Source organism: Chinchilla lanigera, unplaced genomic scaffold (assembly GCF_000276665.1).
Source record: "Chinchilla lanigera isolate Chin_1 unplaced genomic scaffold, ChiLan1.0 scaffold00036, whole genome shotgun sequence".
In the NCBI taxonomy this organism is placed as follows: domain Eukaryota; kingdom Metazoa; phylum Chordata; class Mammalia; order Rodentia; family Chinchillidae; genus Chinchilla; species Chinchilla lanigera.
In genome coordinates, this window is record NW_004955437.1 from 2,807,851 (window position 1) to 2,823,051 (window position 15,201).

At 40.8% G+C, this 15,201-nt stretch overlaps 1 protein-coding gene across 2 annotated transcripts in view; it reads left to right on the plus strand.

Annotated features, from left to right (window-relative positions):
* Positions 1–15,201, plus strand: part of Snrpc (small nuclear ribonucleoprotein polypeptide C) — a 60,621-nt gene that overhangs the window by 37,600 nt on the left and 7,820 nt on the right. For both annotated transcript variants that reach the window (XM_013516970.1, XM_013516971.1), the window contains 3 exons: positions 5,446–5,532; positions 5,871–5,913; positions 12,018–12,126. In XM_013516970.1, the coding sequence (XP_013372424.1) occupies positions 5,525–5,532; positions 5,871–5,913; positions 12,018–12,126 (160 nt within the window). In that variant the 5' untranslated portion in view covers positions 5,446–5,524. Of the gene's footprint in view, positions 1–5,445; positions 5,533–5,870; positions 5,914–12,017; positions 12,127–15,201 lie in introns of those variants that run through there.

Below are 15,201 nucleotides of genomic sequence, written 5' to 3' on the forward strand. Positions count from 1 at the left end.
TTTTTTTAACTCAAAAACTAGTGCCTGGACAACTGGGTTGCTATTCATGAATAGATTAGATATCTATTTCACACTTTAAAATAGATACCAGTTGAGGCCAGCCTGGACTCCATAGCAAGACCCCTGTCTCAAAAAAATCAAAAGAATTTAATTAAATGAATTCCAGATAGGTAAGAGATACAAACATAAAAAATGAACTAGAAGTCAAAAATGCAAGAGAATGTGAAAAAAACTCAGAGAGGTGAAGGCCTTGCTACATATGATATAAAACCCAGAAGTTGTAAAAGAAAAGATTGATAAATTTGATCAATGTACAAATGAATTTTTTTTCAGTACTGGGTATTTTTATTTTTTGAGACAATCTCACTAAGTTATCCAGGTTGGCCTCAAACTTGTAATCCTCCTGCCTCAGCCTTCTGAGTACCTGGGATTACAAGTATATATGCCGCTATGCCCAGCATTACAATTTTTATCATAAAAAACTACCCAAGATATAACCAAAGACAAGTAACAAATGGAAAAAATTTTGTAACTCATATAACAAAGGCTTAATTTCCTTAATATATAAGGAGGTTTATAGATCAATAAGGAGAGATAACAGAATAATTACTTTTTTTGTTGTTGTTGTTGTTTTTGAGACAGAGTCTTGCTATGTAGTTTAGGCTGGCCTTGAACTTCACTCTGTAGCCCAGACTGGCTTCAAACTCACGTCAATCCTCCTGTCTCAGCCTCCCACTTGCTGGGATTACAGGCATGCGTCACCGTGCCAGGCCTAATGGTATCATTAACAAAGGGAAAATGATAGGAAAGGCAGTTTACATAGATGGCTGATTCCTTAAGTCTTTAGACACATGAAAATATGCTTGGCTTTATTCATGAGAGAAATAATTTAAAATTATAATATAATTCCATTTTTATCTTGTCAAATTGAAAAAATGAGAAAATACTTGCAAATACAGCTGCAGGTTGGCAGCTTGGAGGGCAGGTTGGCAGCATTTTTCAAAATTACAAATGCAGCCTAGTGTAGTGGTACATGCCTGTAATCCCAGCACTTGGGAGGCTGAGGCAGGAGGATCGTTGCAAGTTCGAGACCGTCCTAGGCTACAAAGTGAGCTCAAGGCCAGTATGAACTGCACAGCAAGACCTTGTCTCAAAAAGACAAAAAAAAAAAATTACAGATGCAAAGTCTTCAACCCAGTGATTCCATTTCTAGAACTTTATCCTATGTCGCATGTGAATTAATTATGTACTGTAACTGTAGCATCATTGTAATAGCAAGAGACAGGAAACAATTTAGTTTTTATTTAAAATCTAGTTTTGGTTTTTTGAGATAGGGTCTCACTGTGTAGTTCTAGTGGGCCTAGAACTCACTATGCAGTCCAGGCTGGCCTCAAACTGGAAGAGATCCTCCTGCCTCAGCCTCCAGACAGCTAGGATTACAGGTGTGTGCCGCCATTTCTGGCTACAATTTAAGTGTTCACAATAAAGGACTGGCTAATAAATTGAGGCACACCTACCCAGTGAGAGCCTGTATCTGTGGAACAGAGCCAGGAAACCTTCTTTGCCCATGCATAATCTATCTCTGGAAAGATACAGAGGAGACTTGGTGATAGGGGCACAGCAGGGGAATCTATCCTCCTGTGCTTTTCTAACTTTGCTCCCGTTTTATTTATTGCCTATTCAGAAATAAAGAAAATGCATTTTTAAATGTGAAAGACCTTAAGTAAAACTGAAAATATAAATGTATTCTGGAATAGATGGCAAACACTGCTGAGTTTTACAGACGCCACATTGGAGCTGAAGAGCATTCCGAGCTCTGGTGGACTCTTGCGATTTTGACCTTGAGGGTAACAAATGAGCATTTTCAGTTGATAGGGGTGGGAACAAATGTGAAAAGCACTGCTTTACAAGATAATGGGGCTCAGGGGCGGGGCACAGGGAAGATGCCCCTTCGAACTTGGAGGCCAGGTAAAACTCTCAGTGTATTTGTGAATCAGGGTTCAACCCAGAACAAATAAAGCACTTTAAGTATTTAATGCAGAGGGAATTTAACACAGATAATTGTTTTCTTTAAGTGTCAGAAGAGATAAAAAGCCAAGCAGAGAATATGAAGTAGCTCAGAGATTAGCACTGGCAAGAAGCTGCAGCTGTCTTCATGCTGCAGGACACTGTTAGCAGAGCCCAGGGCCTGGACCATCTCCCAGTTGGAGCCAGTTAGGCCAGAAGGGACAGCCTGCTATCGAGGTGTGCGGCAGGGCTGGCCACCTTGTCTTGAGGGTGTAGAGGGAGTATGGGGTAGTCTGGCTTTTTCCTAGATCCCTCCAGTCTCCAGAAAATGCCTCCCATTGATGGAGGTCAGCATCCCAGAAGCCAAGAGCACAGAAATGCAGGCCCTGTAGCCTCAGGCATCAGCCTTCCAGAGCCGGTCTGTAAAGAGCAGGGAAAAGGGGAGGATAGGATGGACAGGAAGGCAAACAGGTCAGAATAACACAGAGGGAAGTCAGGAAAAACTAACAACATAATCGGTGAATCCATCCTCCCGACGAGGATCAACTTGGATACTCCGGCAAAGGTGGGTTTCTTGAAATGTAACTGTAAGGCCTAGGCATTTTCTCCAAAATGGCTTTTAAAGCTGTTCTGTACAAACTAGAATCTAACTCTAGACCATACACTACAGGTAGTGTTCATGCTCTTAAAAACATTTTAAATCTACAACATCTTTTCTTTTTGTTTTTCGTTACCGGGAATCAAGCTCGGGACCTTGCTCTTGCCAGGCAGGCGCTTGTGCCGCTGAGCTATATATCCTGGCCCTTCTTTTGTTGACTTGGTAAAGCAAGGAGGCGAGTTGTCCTATGTAACATCCCGCCTTCTGAAGTTCCTGCCGAGGTTTCTCTGGCTCAGTGGGGGCAACCTGTGGCACACGTGTTATTGTGTTTTTCTTTTAAGACAAACAGGGTTAATGTGTGAGTTGTTCTTTCTAAACTAAAACCTCAGTGTTCATGTTTCATTGCAGTTTGGGCATTTTGCGATAAATGGGTTTTTTGCAGTTCCGGCACTGGGTCTCTTAAAGTTTCACCATCACTGCTGTAGCCTATCCTATAAACTGATGAGATGGTTGTCCCACAAGACAGAAGGGCCTTAGCTCTCTTAACTGCTGGACAAGGGGCACTTGCCTCTTCTTAAGAGGAATGCTGCTAGTATACAAACAAGTCTGGCATAGTCAGAGAAAACTCCCGAGAGCTCCGAAAACACCTTGAACAGCAAGCAGGCCCAAGGAATACGGGCTGAATCCTCCTGGTGGGGCTCCTTAGAGTTCTTCCCCACATGGACTGGGGCCCTATAAGGACCCCTAATGACACCCATGCTGATTCTCCTACTAGACCCTTGCATGGTCTGTCTTCTGACCCAATTTCTTTCTGAGTGTGTTGAGGCTATGCACTGCCTGACGCTCTCATGCACTGCCCAGTTTATCACCTCTGCCCTTCAGAAGAAGATGAATCTTCATTCTAACCAGAAAAAGGGGGGAAAGTGATGGAAAATTTAAAAAGTCAACTAGTCTGATACCATGTTAGGAGAAAATGCGATTATCTAGCCCACCACATAACTCAACAGTTAGACTCAGTCAGCCTTGACTGGCTACGCCCAGGGGCAAACTAGATAGCCTGACCTAGCTCAGTCTGACCATGCTTAGCTACACACCCTGTATTTTCTGGCCACAAATGTCCTGTTTTACTAACTTGTTTCAAGGACTTTCTGCCCATCAATGAGAGATGACCGACACTAATCAATAGAAATTTACCACGCTTTCAAGCACCTGTACTTCTTGCTTGCAAAACATATATAAGCCAATTCGGAAACCAGCTCTGAGGTGATGCTTTGGGAGTGATCCCCATCAGCCTACAGGCATAATAAAGTTGATTGGCTTCTCTTTGATGCAGAGCCTTTTTCCATTCAGTTTGGTTCTGGTTCTGCAACAGTATTACAGGGCTAAGAGCTTGGTAACTTCATTGTTGCCTTTGGGCCAGGAACTAGTCTTTGTTCTACTCAATTTGTTAAAGGTGTTTCCTCATCTGAAATGTGAATAAGTGGGGTTGTTGAGTGAATTTAATGAATTAATGCACTTAATGCACTGAGGACATAGTGAACATTGAAATAAAGTAGGTATTATTATTATTATTAGTGCAACCCCATCATCGGAGTATGCATAGAAGAATAAAAAACTCTTCCTCAGTTCTCAACCTTTATTTCCGTGAGAGGGAAGCAAGCCATTCTGAACTTTTGACAGACCAGGCTGGAAGTTTGGCCTTGTTGCTAGTACAGGTTCCAGGGGCAGAAGAAACTGATTCATTTTTTTCTATGCAATGACTACCTTTTGTGGAAGGGCTTAGTATGTATAAGCATTGCTCTAAACACGACAAACATGTTCACATTTACTCTTCCTTAAACCCCACAAATAAGAATTATTACCCGTGATTTTCAGACGAGGGAACAGGAGTTGAGTTAAATAAGTTACCCACAGTCCCTCTAGGAAGCAGAGAAACAGGTCTACTACCTCCTGGTGTTAACGATACTCATAAAAGAAATGATCTGTAAAGTGGCTTGCACTTGGTTTTACCACACTAAGAAATTTATCGTTTCTCAACTGTCCTTTTCCCAGCAGGCTTCCTTTCACTTCTTTGAAGTTGAAGGTCCACCCTGTCAATCTTTCATCGGCACTTTATTCCAACTGAGCCATTGATTTTTATCTATTTTTTTATTTGTTTTACTTTTGTTTTGTCAATAGGGTTGAACCCAGGGCCTTCGCTCTGAACTGCATCTCCAGATTTTATTTATTTATTTATTCATTTATCTGTCTTTTCGAGACAGGGTCTCGCTATGCAATTCAGGCTGGCCTTGAGCTCACTTTGTGGCCCAGGCTGGTTTCGAACTCGCAACGATCCTCCTGCCTCAGCCTCCCGAGTGTGGGGATTACAGGTGTGCGCCACCACGCCCAGCCAGATCTTTTAAGAAAATTTTTTTTATAACTTTTTTATTTTTAGAGAGGATCTCACGAAGTCGCAATTGGCCAGAGGGGCGGTTAAAGTTTCGTTTCCCCTGTTCCAGCCTCCTCAAGTGCTGGGATTACAGCCATGTGACAACGCGTCTGGCTTGATTTTATCTGTTTTATCCTACTTCTTGTCAAGTCTATGAGGAAATAATTTTTTCCTGTTTTGTCCAGTGACCCCACCCCTCACTACTTTAGCATTTACAGAAGCGCCGGGCATATTAACAAGGAACATCGCACTTCCGGAAGTGTCAACCATCAAGATTAAGTGAGCGCGGATTGAACCTCGTAGGGACTCGTACCCGCTTCCCTCCCATAGAGGAAAAAGAGCGCGCGAAGCCTCGCCCCCTCACTTGGTTCTGGGGGCGAGGCTTAGTGAAGTCGTCGCGCTTCTTTCACAGCTTCCGTGGCATCAGCGCTTGATGTTTGCGTCATTTCCGGGCGGCGCGCGACGGAGCCGCCAACGGGCTGCAGAGCAACATGCCTAAGTGAGTGGTCCTCTTGAGATCTGAGGGAGGTGGCGGTCGGTAGTGGTAGCCCAGGAGCGGGCGTGGAGCGGGTTCTGGTTCTTGAACCCTGGAGGGAAAAGCGGGGGTCTGGGGGCGCGGGCGGGTGGGCGGTCGGGCGCTCTGGACAGCCCTTTCGGAGCGTGGCGGTCGGCCGCGCATATTGAGGGCGACGAAAACAGCCTGGGCTTTGGGAGAACGTTTGGCGTGACCCCTTCGAAGCGTGAAGTTTTGTTTTCTCGGCTTCAGTGGACAGCACTTCCGTGGATGGACGTTTGTTCACTGCTTGACGTCTTACATTGTCTTGCACCTCTTTTCAGGTTTTATTGTGACTACTGCGATACGTACCTCACCCATGACTCCGTAAGTAGCTATCATTTTATTTTATTTTTTTTATTAAGACAGGGTCATACTTTGTAATCTAGGCCGGCCTCGACCTCCCCGCAGTCCACCTGCCTCAGTGTCCCAGTGTCTTCATAGTTTTAAAAAAGCCTTGTGTATAATAATTAAATTTTAGTAACAATTTCAGTGCAGATTTCTTTCAGTGTGCTAGTTTTTTTCTTTTTTTATCTACTACTTCTTTATTACTTCAAAGTAGCACGCCCCATAAAGCTCGAAAAAGTTCACACATGGACCGGCGATATAGCTCAGTGGCCCAGCGCCCGCCTGGCAAGCACAAGGTTCCGAGTTCGATTCCCGGTAACAACAACAACAAAAAAGAATTGTCAAGCAGTCAGTACTTTTACTTGGAGACCCAAAATAATAAACTTTTATCAAGTATGAAGAATGAAAAACAAATTATAGCAGCGAACATTCCAGGAGTCTGCCCTTGAAGCTCAAGTATTTGACTGAAATGGAAAAAAGTGCCTTGAGTTGGAACAGGGTGCTTGGATTTGATTAAAAGCTCCGAAGAGCCAGATAGGTGTGGTGGTACAAACCTGTAATCGCACTGAACTAAAAAATAATAACAACTAAGATTGAGTATATCATTGTATCAGGTTATGTTTCAAGTGCTTTCCAGGAATCACTTTGTTCCATGTTCAGTTATTCTATGAGGTTAGCACTTCTGTTACCTTCATTTCATTGAGGAGGAAACTGAGGCAGAGTATATGTGAAAAACTGGATGTTACAAAACCAGTAATTTGTATAGAGCTAGCAGGTAAACCTAATCAGTCCAACTCTAGAATTCTCTTACAATAGTTAGTAAACTTTTTGGTCTCAGGGTCTTTTCACACTAAAAAATTACTTAAGCCGGGTGTGGTGGCACACACCTCTAATCCCAGTACTTGAGAAGCTGAGGCAGGAGGATTGCCATGAATTCAAGGCCAGTCTGGACTACATAGTGAGACTCTTGTCTCAAAAAAATAACAAACAAACAAAAATGCACACTAAAAAAAATTTTTTTTTTTGGTCTTTTTCAGACAGGGTCTTGCTATGCAGTTCAAGCTGGCCTTAGACTCACTTTGTAGATCAGGCTGGTCTCCAACTCACAACAGTCCTCCTGCCTCAGCCTCCTGAGTGCTAGGTTTACAGGCATGTACCACCATGCCCGGCCTAAAAAATTATTTAAAAATTAGGTTATGTTGTCTGTTTTTGAAATTAAAACAAAAAAAAAAACACTTCACTCATTTTAAAATAACAAGCATTGTACATGTAACATAATATTTTAAAAATGAAAGTTATTTTTTTAAGTTCAATATGAACAAGGGCATTGTTTTAGGATCCTTGTGAACCCCTTGAATGTCTGACTTAATGAAAGTTAGCTGAATTTTTATCTTTTTCTACATTAAAACAGTTGCATTATGTTGTTCCAGTTATGTGAAGAAAGTACAGCGTAAATGGCTATATAGCTAAAGAAGGTGGGAGTGATATAGAGAAATGATATAAGGGAAATATTAAAACTCCCAACCTGCCAGATGTCCGAGACTCTGAGTTCCTGTTCCTCAAAATCAAAGAACGAATTGTAAGGAACAACAGAGGTTAAGAGGAGGAAATTTTACTGAAGGAGGAAGAGCTCCTGAGAGACAGGAGGGGCCTGAGTGGGTTGGCAGTGAGTCCATTTCTCAAAGGAAGTCTTATAGAGCAGAATCATAAGGCAGGTACAGCATGGGACAAAACTGATCAACCAGTAAGATCATGAGTATAGCCACTAAGGTAATGTTGATACAGTGGAGAAGCAGGTCATGTAGCAAGTGTGCATGGAAAGAACAAGGACTTTTTTTGAAAGAGATGAGTTAGGAGGTCCTAGTCACCCCCCTTGGTGACTGATGTCTATCTAGACTTTATTGGACCAGGTGATAGCAGTTATAGTATATTGCTTATCCCTCAGGGAGGCATGTACGTAGGCCAGGTCATTCCGTCTTGAGGCTTGGCCATCAGTGAATGCACCTCCAACCACATTTGTAATGGGTTCTCATCCTCTGCACTGATTTCTTTCAAGTGACTTTCCCTGTCTGACTACCTGTAATCTATCCAACTTAGCTGTCTATAAGAGTACCTCCATTAATCTTTTAAATACTACTTTACAGTATTACATGAAAACTCAATGCACTATACTGGACTTTGAATCTTACTGTGCATTTTGTAATATGACTTGTGATTTGGATTGGTTCCCTATGTTATGCAGGTCTTTCAGTGTGGACACATTTTAATATATACTATTTCAAATTGACATTTCTTGAAGTCAAAATCTAATTAAGAAGCTGTCAGACTTAATGTTGGAAAAATAAGGTTTTCTAAAATTCTAATTTTTTGCTTGAAAGCTCAAATTTTATCACTGGGAACAAATGTTAACAATTGTTTTCTTTGAAGTTACAGGCTCACTTCATATATCCAGCTTGTTTCCTAGTCATTCAGATAACATAACAACTAGAAAAATTACATGCCTGCATTTCTTGAATAGCACCATATTTAGCATGCAGAAGTGCTTTGTCCATCTTTCCTTTTTTTTTGTACTAAAGTATTAAAAGAACAAACTCAAGGGTTGAAATATAGTAAATTTAATACTTTATTGCTTCATAAAGGAGAATACATGACATTGAAATGTACAGTGATCTGTAATATATTAGGGCATCACTTTCTTGGTTCATATGAAAGTACCAAGAGTCTGGCATTGTCATTGTCGATACATTGGAAAAGGAATACCTTAGCTTTATTATGAAAATGCTTGTTGTACAACCGCTAAAGAGGTCTCAGAGACCTTTTGGTATCTGTGAAACCAAACCTTGAAAATTGCAGTTCTGTAGTTTACTGCTTCTGCAGGAACTGGTTAAATCAGAAAACTTAATCATCTTGAACAGTAGCTGGAAGAACCTAGTTGATAATTTGTCTATTGCCACTTCATTTAAACTTCTTTCTGGGGCAGGAATATAGCGCTATATACAGCGCTTGTGTAGCATGTATAAGGCCCTGGGCTTAATTGCCAACATGACACCCCACCCAAAAAGAAAAAAACCACCTTCCTAATACATGGTCAGATATAGTAGTTCAGCATTAACAAATTTGAGGAACATGTAAGGTGGTTCCTCATGAAGAAATAATAGTTTTGAATATTTTTATAGATTGTCCTAGAGGAGACCCATCTAATAAATTAATATATACTAGTTAGCCCTTGCGTGTAGTATAGGTCGGCAATCTTTTATTGTTCCTAATTCCCTGTAGGTAAAAATCTGTAGTCATAATTTTCTTAAAATTGTTGGTGTGGAGGCTATGCTTTTCAGTCTTTTGGACGTATTTTCATGTACCTGCAAATCTTGCTACTGCCAGCATTTGGAAAATAATAAAATTTCTTTGTGAAAAGTGTTGGGAACTCTTATAATACTGTCATTCTAAAATGATACCTTGAAAAAATTTCTTTGGTGATTTGTAGCATCTTCCTGCACTGGACTTTGCTCTTTTGTTTTGTTTTGTTTTGTTTTTTCTGGTGCCAGGAATCGAACTCACAACCTTATGTTTGCCAGGCAGGCGCTGTGCTGCTGAGCTAAATCCTCAGCCCCCTGCACTGGACTTTGAATTGTATAAAACCATTAAATACTATAAATTTGGGGGGGAAAAATTTGTTTTGAACTAAGGGTTCTTTTTTCTTCTCCCCAGTGCTGGGGATTGAACTCAGGACCTTGTACATGCAAAGCAAGTGTTTTACCACCTCCGGCTGCTGAAATGACGGGTTCATAAGCATGATTTTGTTGTTTGGTTTAACCACGGAACAGTTTACCCCCTGTGTCACTCAGGCAGCATATTTGTTTATGTTCTGACTATCCCAAGCATTGCTTGGGCAGGTGTCCTTTCAACTAGTCGATTCTTGTTTGCATGAGATACACTTGTATGTCTTGTTTTATATCGATATTTTTTGCATACTTTTAATTTAGAATATTGTATTCACCTTTGATGTTTGTTTCTACTGAGATCTAGTAATAAGTTCTGGTTGTTTTCTTTTGCTAATTCATGCTTATTTTATTTGTGAAAAATAACCTATAGTTTTGTGCCATAACTTATAAAACCTTAATGTAAATACATTAGATATAATTTTTATACTTCTCTAGAACTGCGTGATTCTTGGTCCGCCCCCCCCAAAAAAAGAAAAACTCAAAATGGATACTTTGTTTGTTTGTTTGTTTTTTGTCTTTTTGAGACAAGGTCTCACTATGTAGTTCAGGCTGGCCTTGAACTCACTTTGTAGCCCAGGCTGGTCTTGAACTCACAATAATCCTCTTGCCTCAGCCTCCCGAGTGCTGGGAATACAGGCGTACGCCACCATGCCTGGCTCTAAAATGGACACGTTTGGGACACTGAGACTGAATAGAAAGGAAGTGCCAAAGATCTGCAAAAGAAAAACCTGAAAAAGGGAGAACTGTTGGCATATCAGAGAAGAACAGTCTGTTATGAAGTGGGAAGACAAAAAAGATGCGTCCTTACTGTCCCCTATTCATAATACAGAAATGATAGAACTTGAAAGAACAAAACAAAAAAATTCCAGTAGTGGTCAGTGATTATAATAATTCTATGGCTGGTGTTGACAGAGTTGACCGACATCTCACAAGCCATTCTGTATTCAAAAGCAGGGAAAAGATATTATTATAAAATATTTATGCACCTTCTGAACCAAACAGTATGGAACTCATTTGTTATTTGTGCAAACAAGGGGATTAAAATAGTCATTTACAGTTGATTAGATCTAATAGACCAAATAATTGAAAAATACAGGCTAGCAAAAGGCCAACCGGGCCTTCACTATTACGTTTGTTTGTTTGTTTGTTTATTTATGTATTTTTTCACCATTACGTTCAGTGAGTAGACATTTTATTGAAATTATAACACCCAGAGAAAAAAGGAAAGGCCAACATGCCATTGTAAAGTATATTGTTCAAAGAAAGACAATACTACAAAAAGAATTCAGAAAGAGACTAGAAGCCAGGTGTGGTGGCTCACACCTGTAATCTCAGCACCCGGGAGGCTGAGGCAGGAGGATTGCTGTGAGTTTGAGGCCAGCCTTGGCTACAAAGTGAGTTCAAGGCGAGCCTGAAGTGCATAGCGAGACCTATCTCAAAAACAAAAAGAAAAAAAAGAAGAAAGAGACTAGATACTACTGTCGGGATTGTAATGTTGCATTGTATATTTAATGTTAAGATACACTGTACACAGAAAAACTATTGAATAAATTTAATTAAATTGTTTCTGTATTTCCTGTTCTCTTGTAAAAACTAAAAAATGCAATTTTTGGTCATCTTGTATTTAAATAATTGGATTGGTGAATGGTTACAGTATTATTGTTTGTATTAATATAAGCAGAGATTTGGTAGGTGAGCCATATTTTGAAATAGACTAGAAAAGACAATCTCCACTAAATTAACTTTTTTTTTTTTTTTTTTAGTCTGAGTCTCAATATAAATTCCAGGCTGCCTTGAACTCACTGTGTAGCCCAGGCTGGCCTGAAACTCATGGCAGTTCTCCTGCCTCAGCCTCCCAAGTGCTGGGATTACAGGAGTACACCACCATGGCTGATTGTATTAATATTAGTTGTATCTACTGCAGAAGCAGTAGGCATGTATACCATTAGGGAGGTAGATAACCATGAAGAACATGTGAAGATATCTGGCTTCCATGTCCTGGTTTAGGGGCTGGGGGTTTAGCTCAGTGGCACAGCGCCTGCCTGGTAAGTGCAAGGTTGTGAGTTTCATTCCTGGTACCGGAAGAAAAACAAAAACAAACAAACATATCCTGGTTTACTGGTTATCAACTACATGTTTTTCCGCTCAGCTATGTTTTAAAGCAAGTCTTTATATATAAATAGATTTTTTTTTTCTTTGTAACACAGCTGTTGACTCCTTGTCTAGAAAATAAATTAACCATAGTGTGTTGCAGGATTATGTTTACCATTCAGCCAAAGCTAGCCAGGCATACCTATATAAAGGTGAAGCTTTATAAACTTTGTAGTTTCTGTGTCTGATAAAATATTTTTTGTTTTACAGCCGTCTGTGAGAAAGACACACTGCAGTGGTAGGAAACATAAAGAGAATGTGAAAGACTACTACCAGAAATGGATGGAAGAGCAAGCTCAGAGCCTGATTGACAAAACAAGTATGTTTCGGTCTCTTGTTCTCGTGTGAGAGAATGGTCCCATTCTTTCACGTCCCTGTCTCTGTTGTTTTTCACAGAAGCAGCTCATACTGAATGATAAATAGGGGTATTTGCCGTGTTGAATAAAAGAAGTGGAAGGTCACTGGTTTCCCAGGAATACAGGAATACATTAGTATTAATTATTGAGGATAAAGCCGTCAGAGCGATCAGGTGTTGGTTAGATTGGGAGGTGGGACGCAGAAGAACGGAGTTGCCTGATACTTTTCTGTTAATGTGAACCAGATTTGTAGCACGCATACAAATAATGATCTGCAGTTTTTAGAATTGTTTCCCTGCTGTAATAGGAAAATGTGGAAATGGGTTTGAGAACCTCTACATAGATTTCTTACGTGTAGCTCTGACGGAGGATTAGTCAAAAAGAAACTAACTCGGGGCTGGGGATTTAGCTCAGCGGCAAAAGCGCCTGCCTGGCAAGTGCAAGGTCGTGAGTTCGGTTCCCGATACCGGAGAAAAACTAAACTAAAAAAAAAAAAAACACAAAAAGAAACTAACTCATGTAACCAAATAGAGGGGATGTATTTTGGAACCCTGTTGTATGTGCTACATTCTGTTGTTCTGGCTGACTGGGTCCAAGGCACTGGCAGAAGTTGCATTTTTAATTCAAATCATCCTGGCATTTTGAGGCCTGACTTCTTAAAAATTCACTGCACTCAGTTGGCAGGCTGATGCAGACTTCACAAGATGATTTTAAAAGAAAAATCTATTGTGAAAACTTAAATGAAGCAGAAAGACATTTAATGAATGGGCATCCTACCTGGCCTTCAGTTGCCCATCGCCCGCCTACCATACTCCTGTGTAGTTTGCACCTCCACCTTAGCACTACCTACATCAGGGCTGTGCCATTATTTGTTGTGGTGGGCTGCCCTCTGCATCTTAAATGTTTATCGGCACCTCTGGTATCAACCCACTAGTGACCAGGCCCTGCCTGTGACCCCTGCCAGAATGACTTCAAGGAGCCAGGTGTGGTGGCACAGGCTTGTAATCCCAACTGCTTGGGAGGCTGTTTGAGCCCAGCATGGGCAGCTGAGACTCAGTCTAAAAATAAATTTTTTTAAAGGGCTGGGGATGCAGCTCAATACTCCCTGGATTCAGTTCCTGGTGCTGTAAGAAAAAGTCTGTAGGTTCTGAGGTGAAGGGCAAAATTGCCCCTGAAATACTTTTAATTACTTCATTTATTCCCTTTCTGCCAAAGGGAAAGTGTCAGACATTGTCCCATTGTACTTGAAAAAATAAATTATGATGTAATCTCCCCTATCCTCTTTTTTAACAGTGCTAGGAACTGAATTCAGGGTGCTGCAACACTGAGCTACATCTCCAGCTTTTAAAAAATGTACTTATTTTGAGACAGGGTCTTGCTAAGTTGCCAGAGGTAGCCTCAAACTTGAAGTCGTCTTGCCTCTCAGCTCCTACAGTAGCTGGGGTTAAAGGTGTGCACCTCTATGTACAGCTGTATAAATGCTTTGGGGGTTTTTTGGTTGGTTGATTTAAAGGTCTCACATATTAGTCCAGGCTGGCCTTGAATTTACAATCTGCTTGCCTCAGCCTCGAAGTGCTGGGACTATGGGTGTTCACTGCCACTCCTAGCTGGAATAAATGTTTTTACTTTTAACAGAGGACTCTTGGAGGAGAGGAGCAGACAAATCCTGGGACCGACCTTGTGATGTCTGTGTTTATATTGACGTTGAGTCTGTTGCTGAGCCAGTGGCTTAGCTTCTCCTGCTTTAGTTTTTACAAGCTATCCTTCTACATAGGATGTGGGGAGTAGTTTTTAGATTGGAAAAACCCTTCTTGAGATATAATCCCTAAGAGAGCAGAGCCTTTGTTCAGTACTGTATAGATAGTCCTTTGTAAATCTCCACTCAGGGTCATCTTTTTGGATCTGATCTCCATGAATTACCAGTGATTAATCCTTTTATGCCTAGTGTTCCATTTTTGGAATGCCAATAACAGTGGAACATAATAAATTTTTTCTCTTTAAATTTTTTTTCCTTGTTTTTTGGTTTTTTTTTTTTTTTTTTGGTCTTTTTTGAGGCAGGGTTTTGATATGCAGCTCAGGCTGGCCTTGAGCTCACTTTGTAGCCCAGGCTGGTCTCGAACTTGCAACGATCCTTCTGCCTCAGCCTCCCGAGTGCTGGGATTACAGGCCTGCGCCGCCACGCCTGGCTGACTTTTTCTAGGTACCATGAATTTCCTGCAAAAATTTGAAAAATTGCAACTTTCAGCATGAGTAGGTTAGCTTGGGTAATGTGACCTCCACTGGTGAAAATGGAATGGGCTGGGCCACAGCACTCAATTAATTGGGAAAGGATTATGTCAGATTAGACTTTATAAACAGCCCCCCCCAGTACTGGGTATTGAATTCTAGGTCTTTGTGCTGAATTATATCTCCAGACTTCATATTTTGAAACCAAGTATCACTAAATTCCCTGGTCTGGGCTTGAACTTTGGAACTTCATACCTCAGCCTTCCAGAGTGCTGGGATTATAAAGTATGTGCCACAATGCCCAGCTTTTTGTGATTCTTCCAAAAGTCAAATATAAATGAACTTCAGTTTCTTTTGTTTTCATTTTTGCCTCATATATGTGAGAGAAATAAGTTAATTGTGTTGAACTTTGTGTTTTTTTGAGAGAGGGTCTTCTTTGCATAGCCTGGGCTGGCCACAAACTCACAATAGTCTTGTCTGAATCCCTTTCTGTGTTCATTGGACTTTTTAAATGATCATACTGTCCTTCAGAGCAAGTGCTTGCTTTGAAGTCTTCCTTTCTCCCACATCTCTTAGTTTAGTACATTTAATTTCAAAACTGGTAAGCTAATACCATGTGTGATTTTCACCCAGGACACCTGAAGGATAGATTTGGGTTTTTCTTTTATTTTTTCTTTTGGTTTTGTTTCTTGAGACCAGGCCTTGCTGCTGTGTAGCCCAGGCTGGCCTTGACTTCTTCAGGATCCTCCAACATCAGCTTCCTCAGTGTTGGAATTACATGCATGTGCTACCAAAGCCAGCTTAGGATAGAA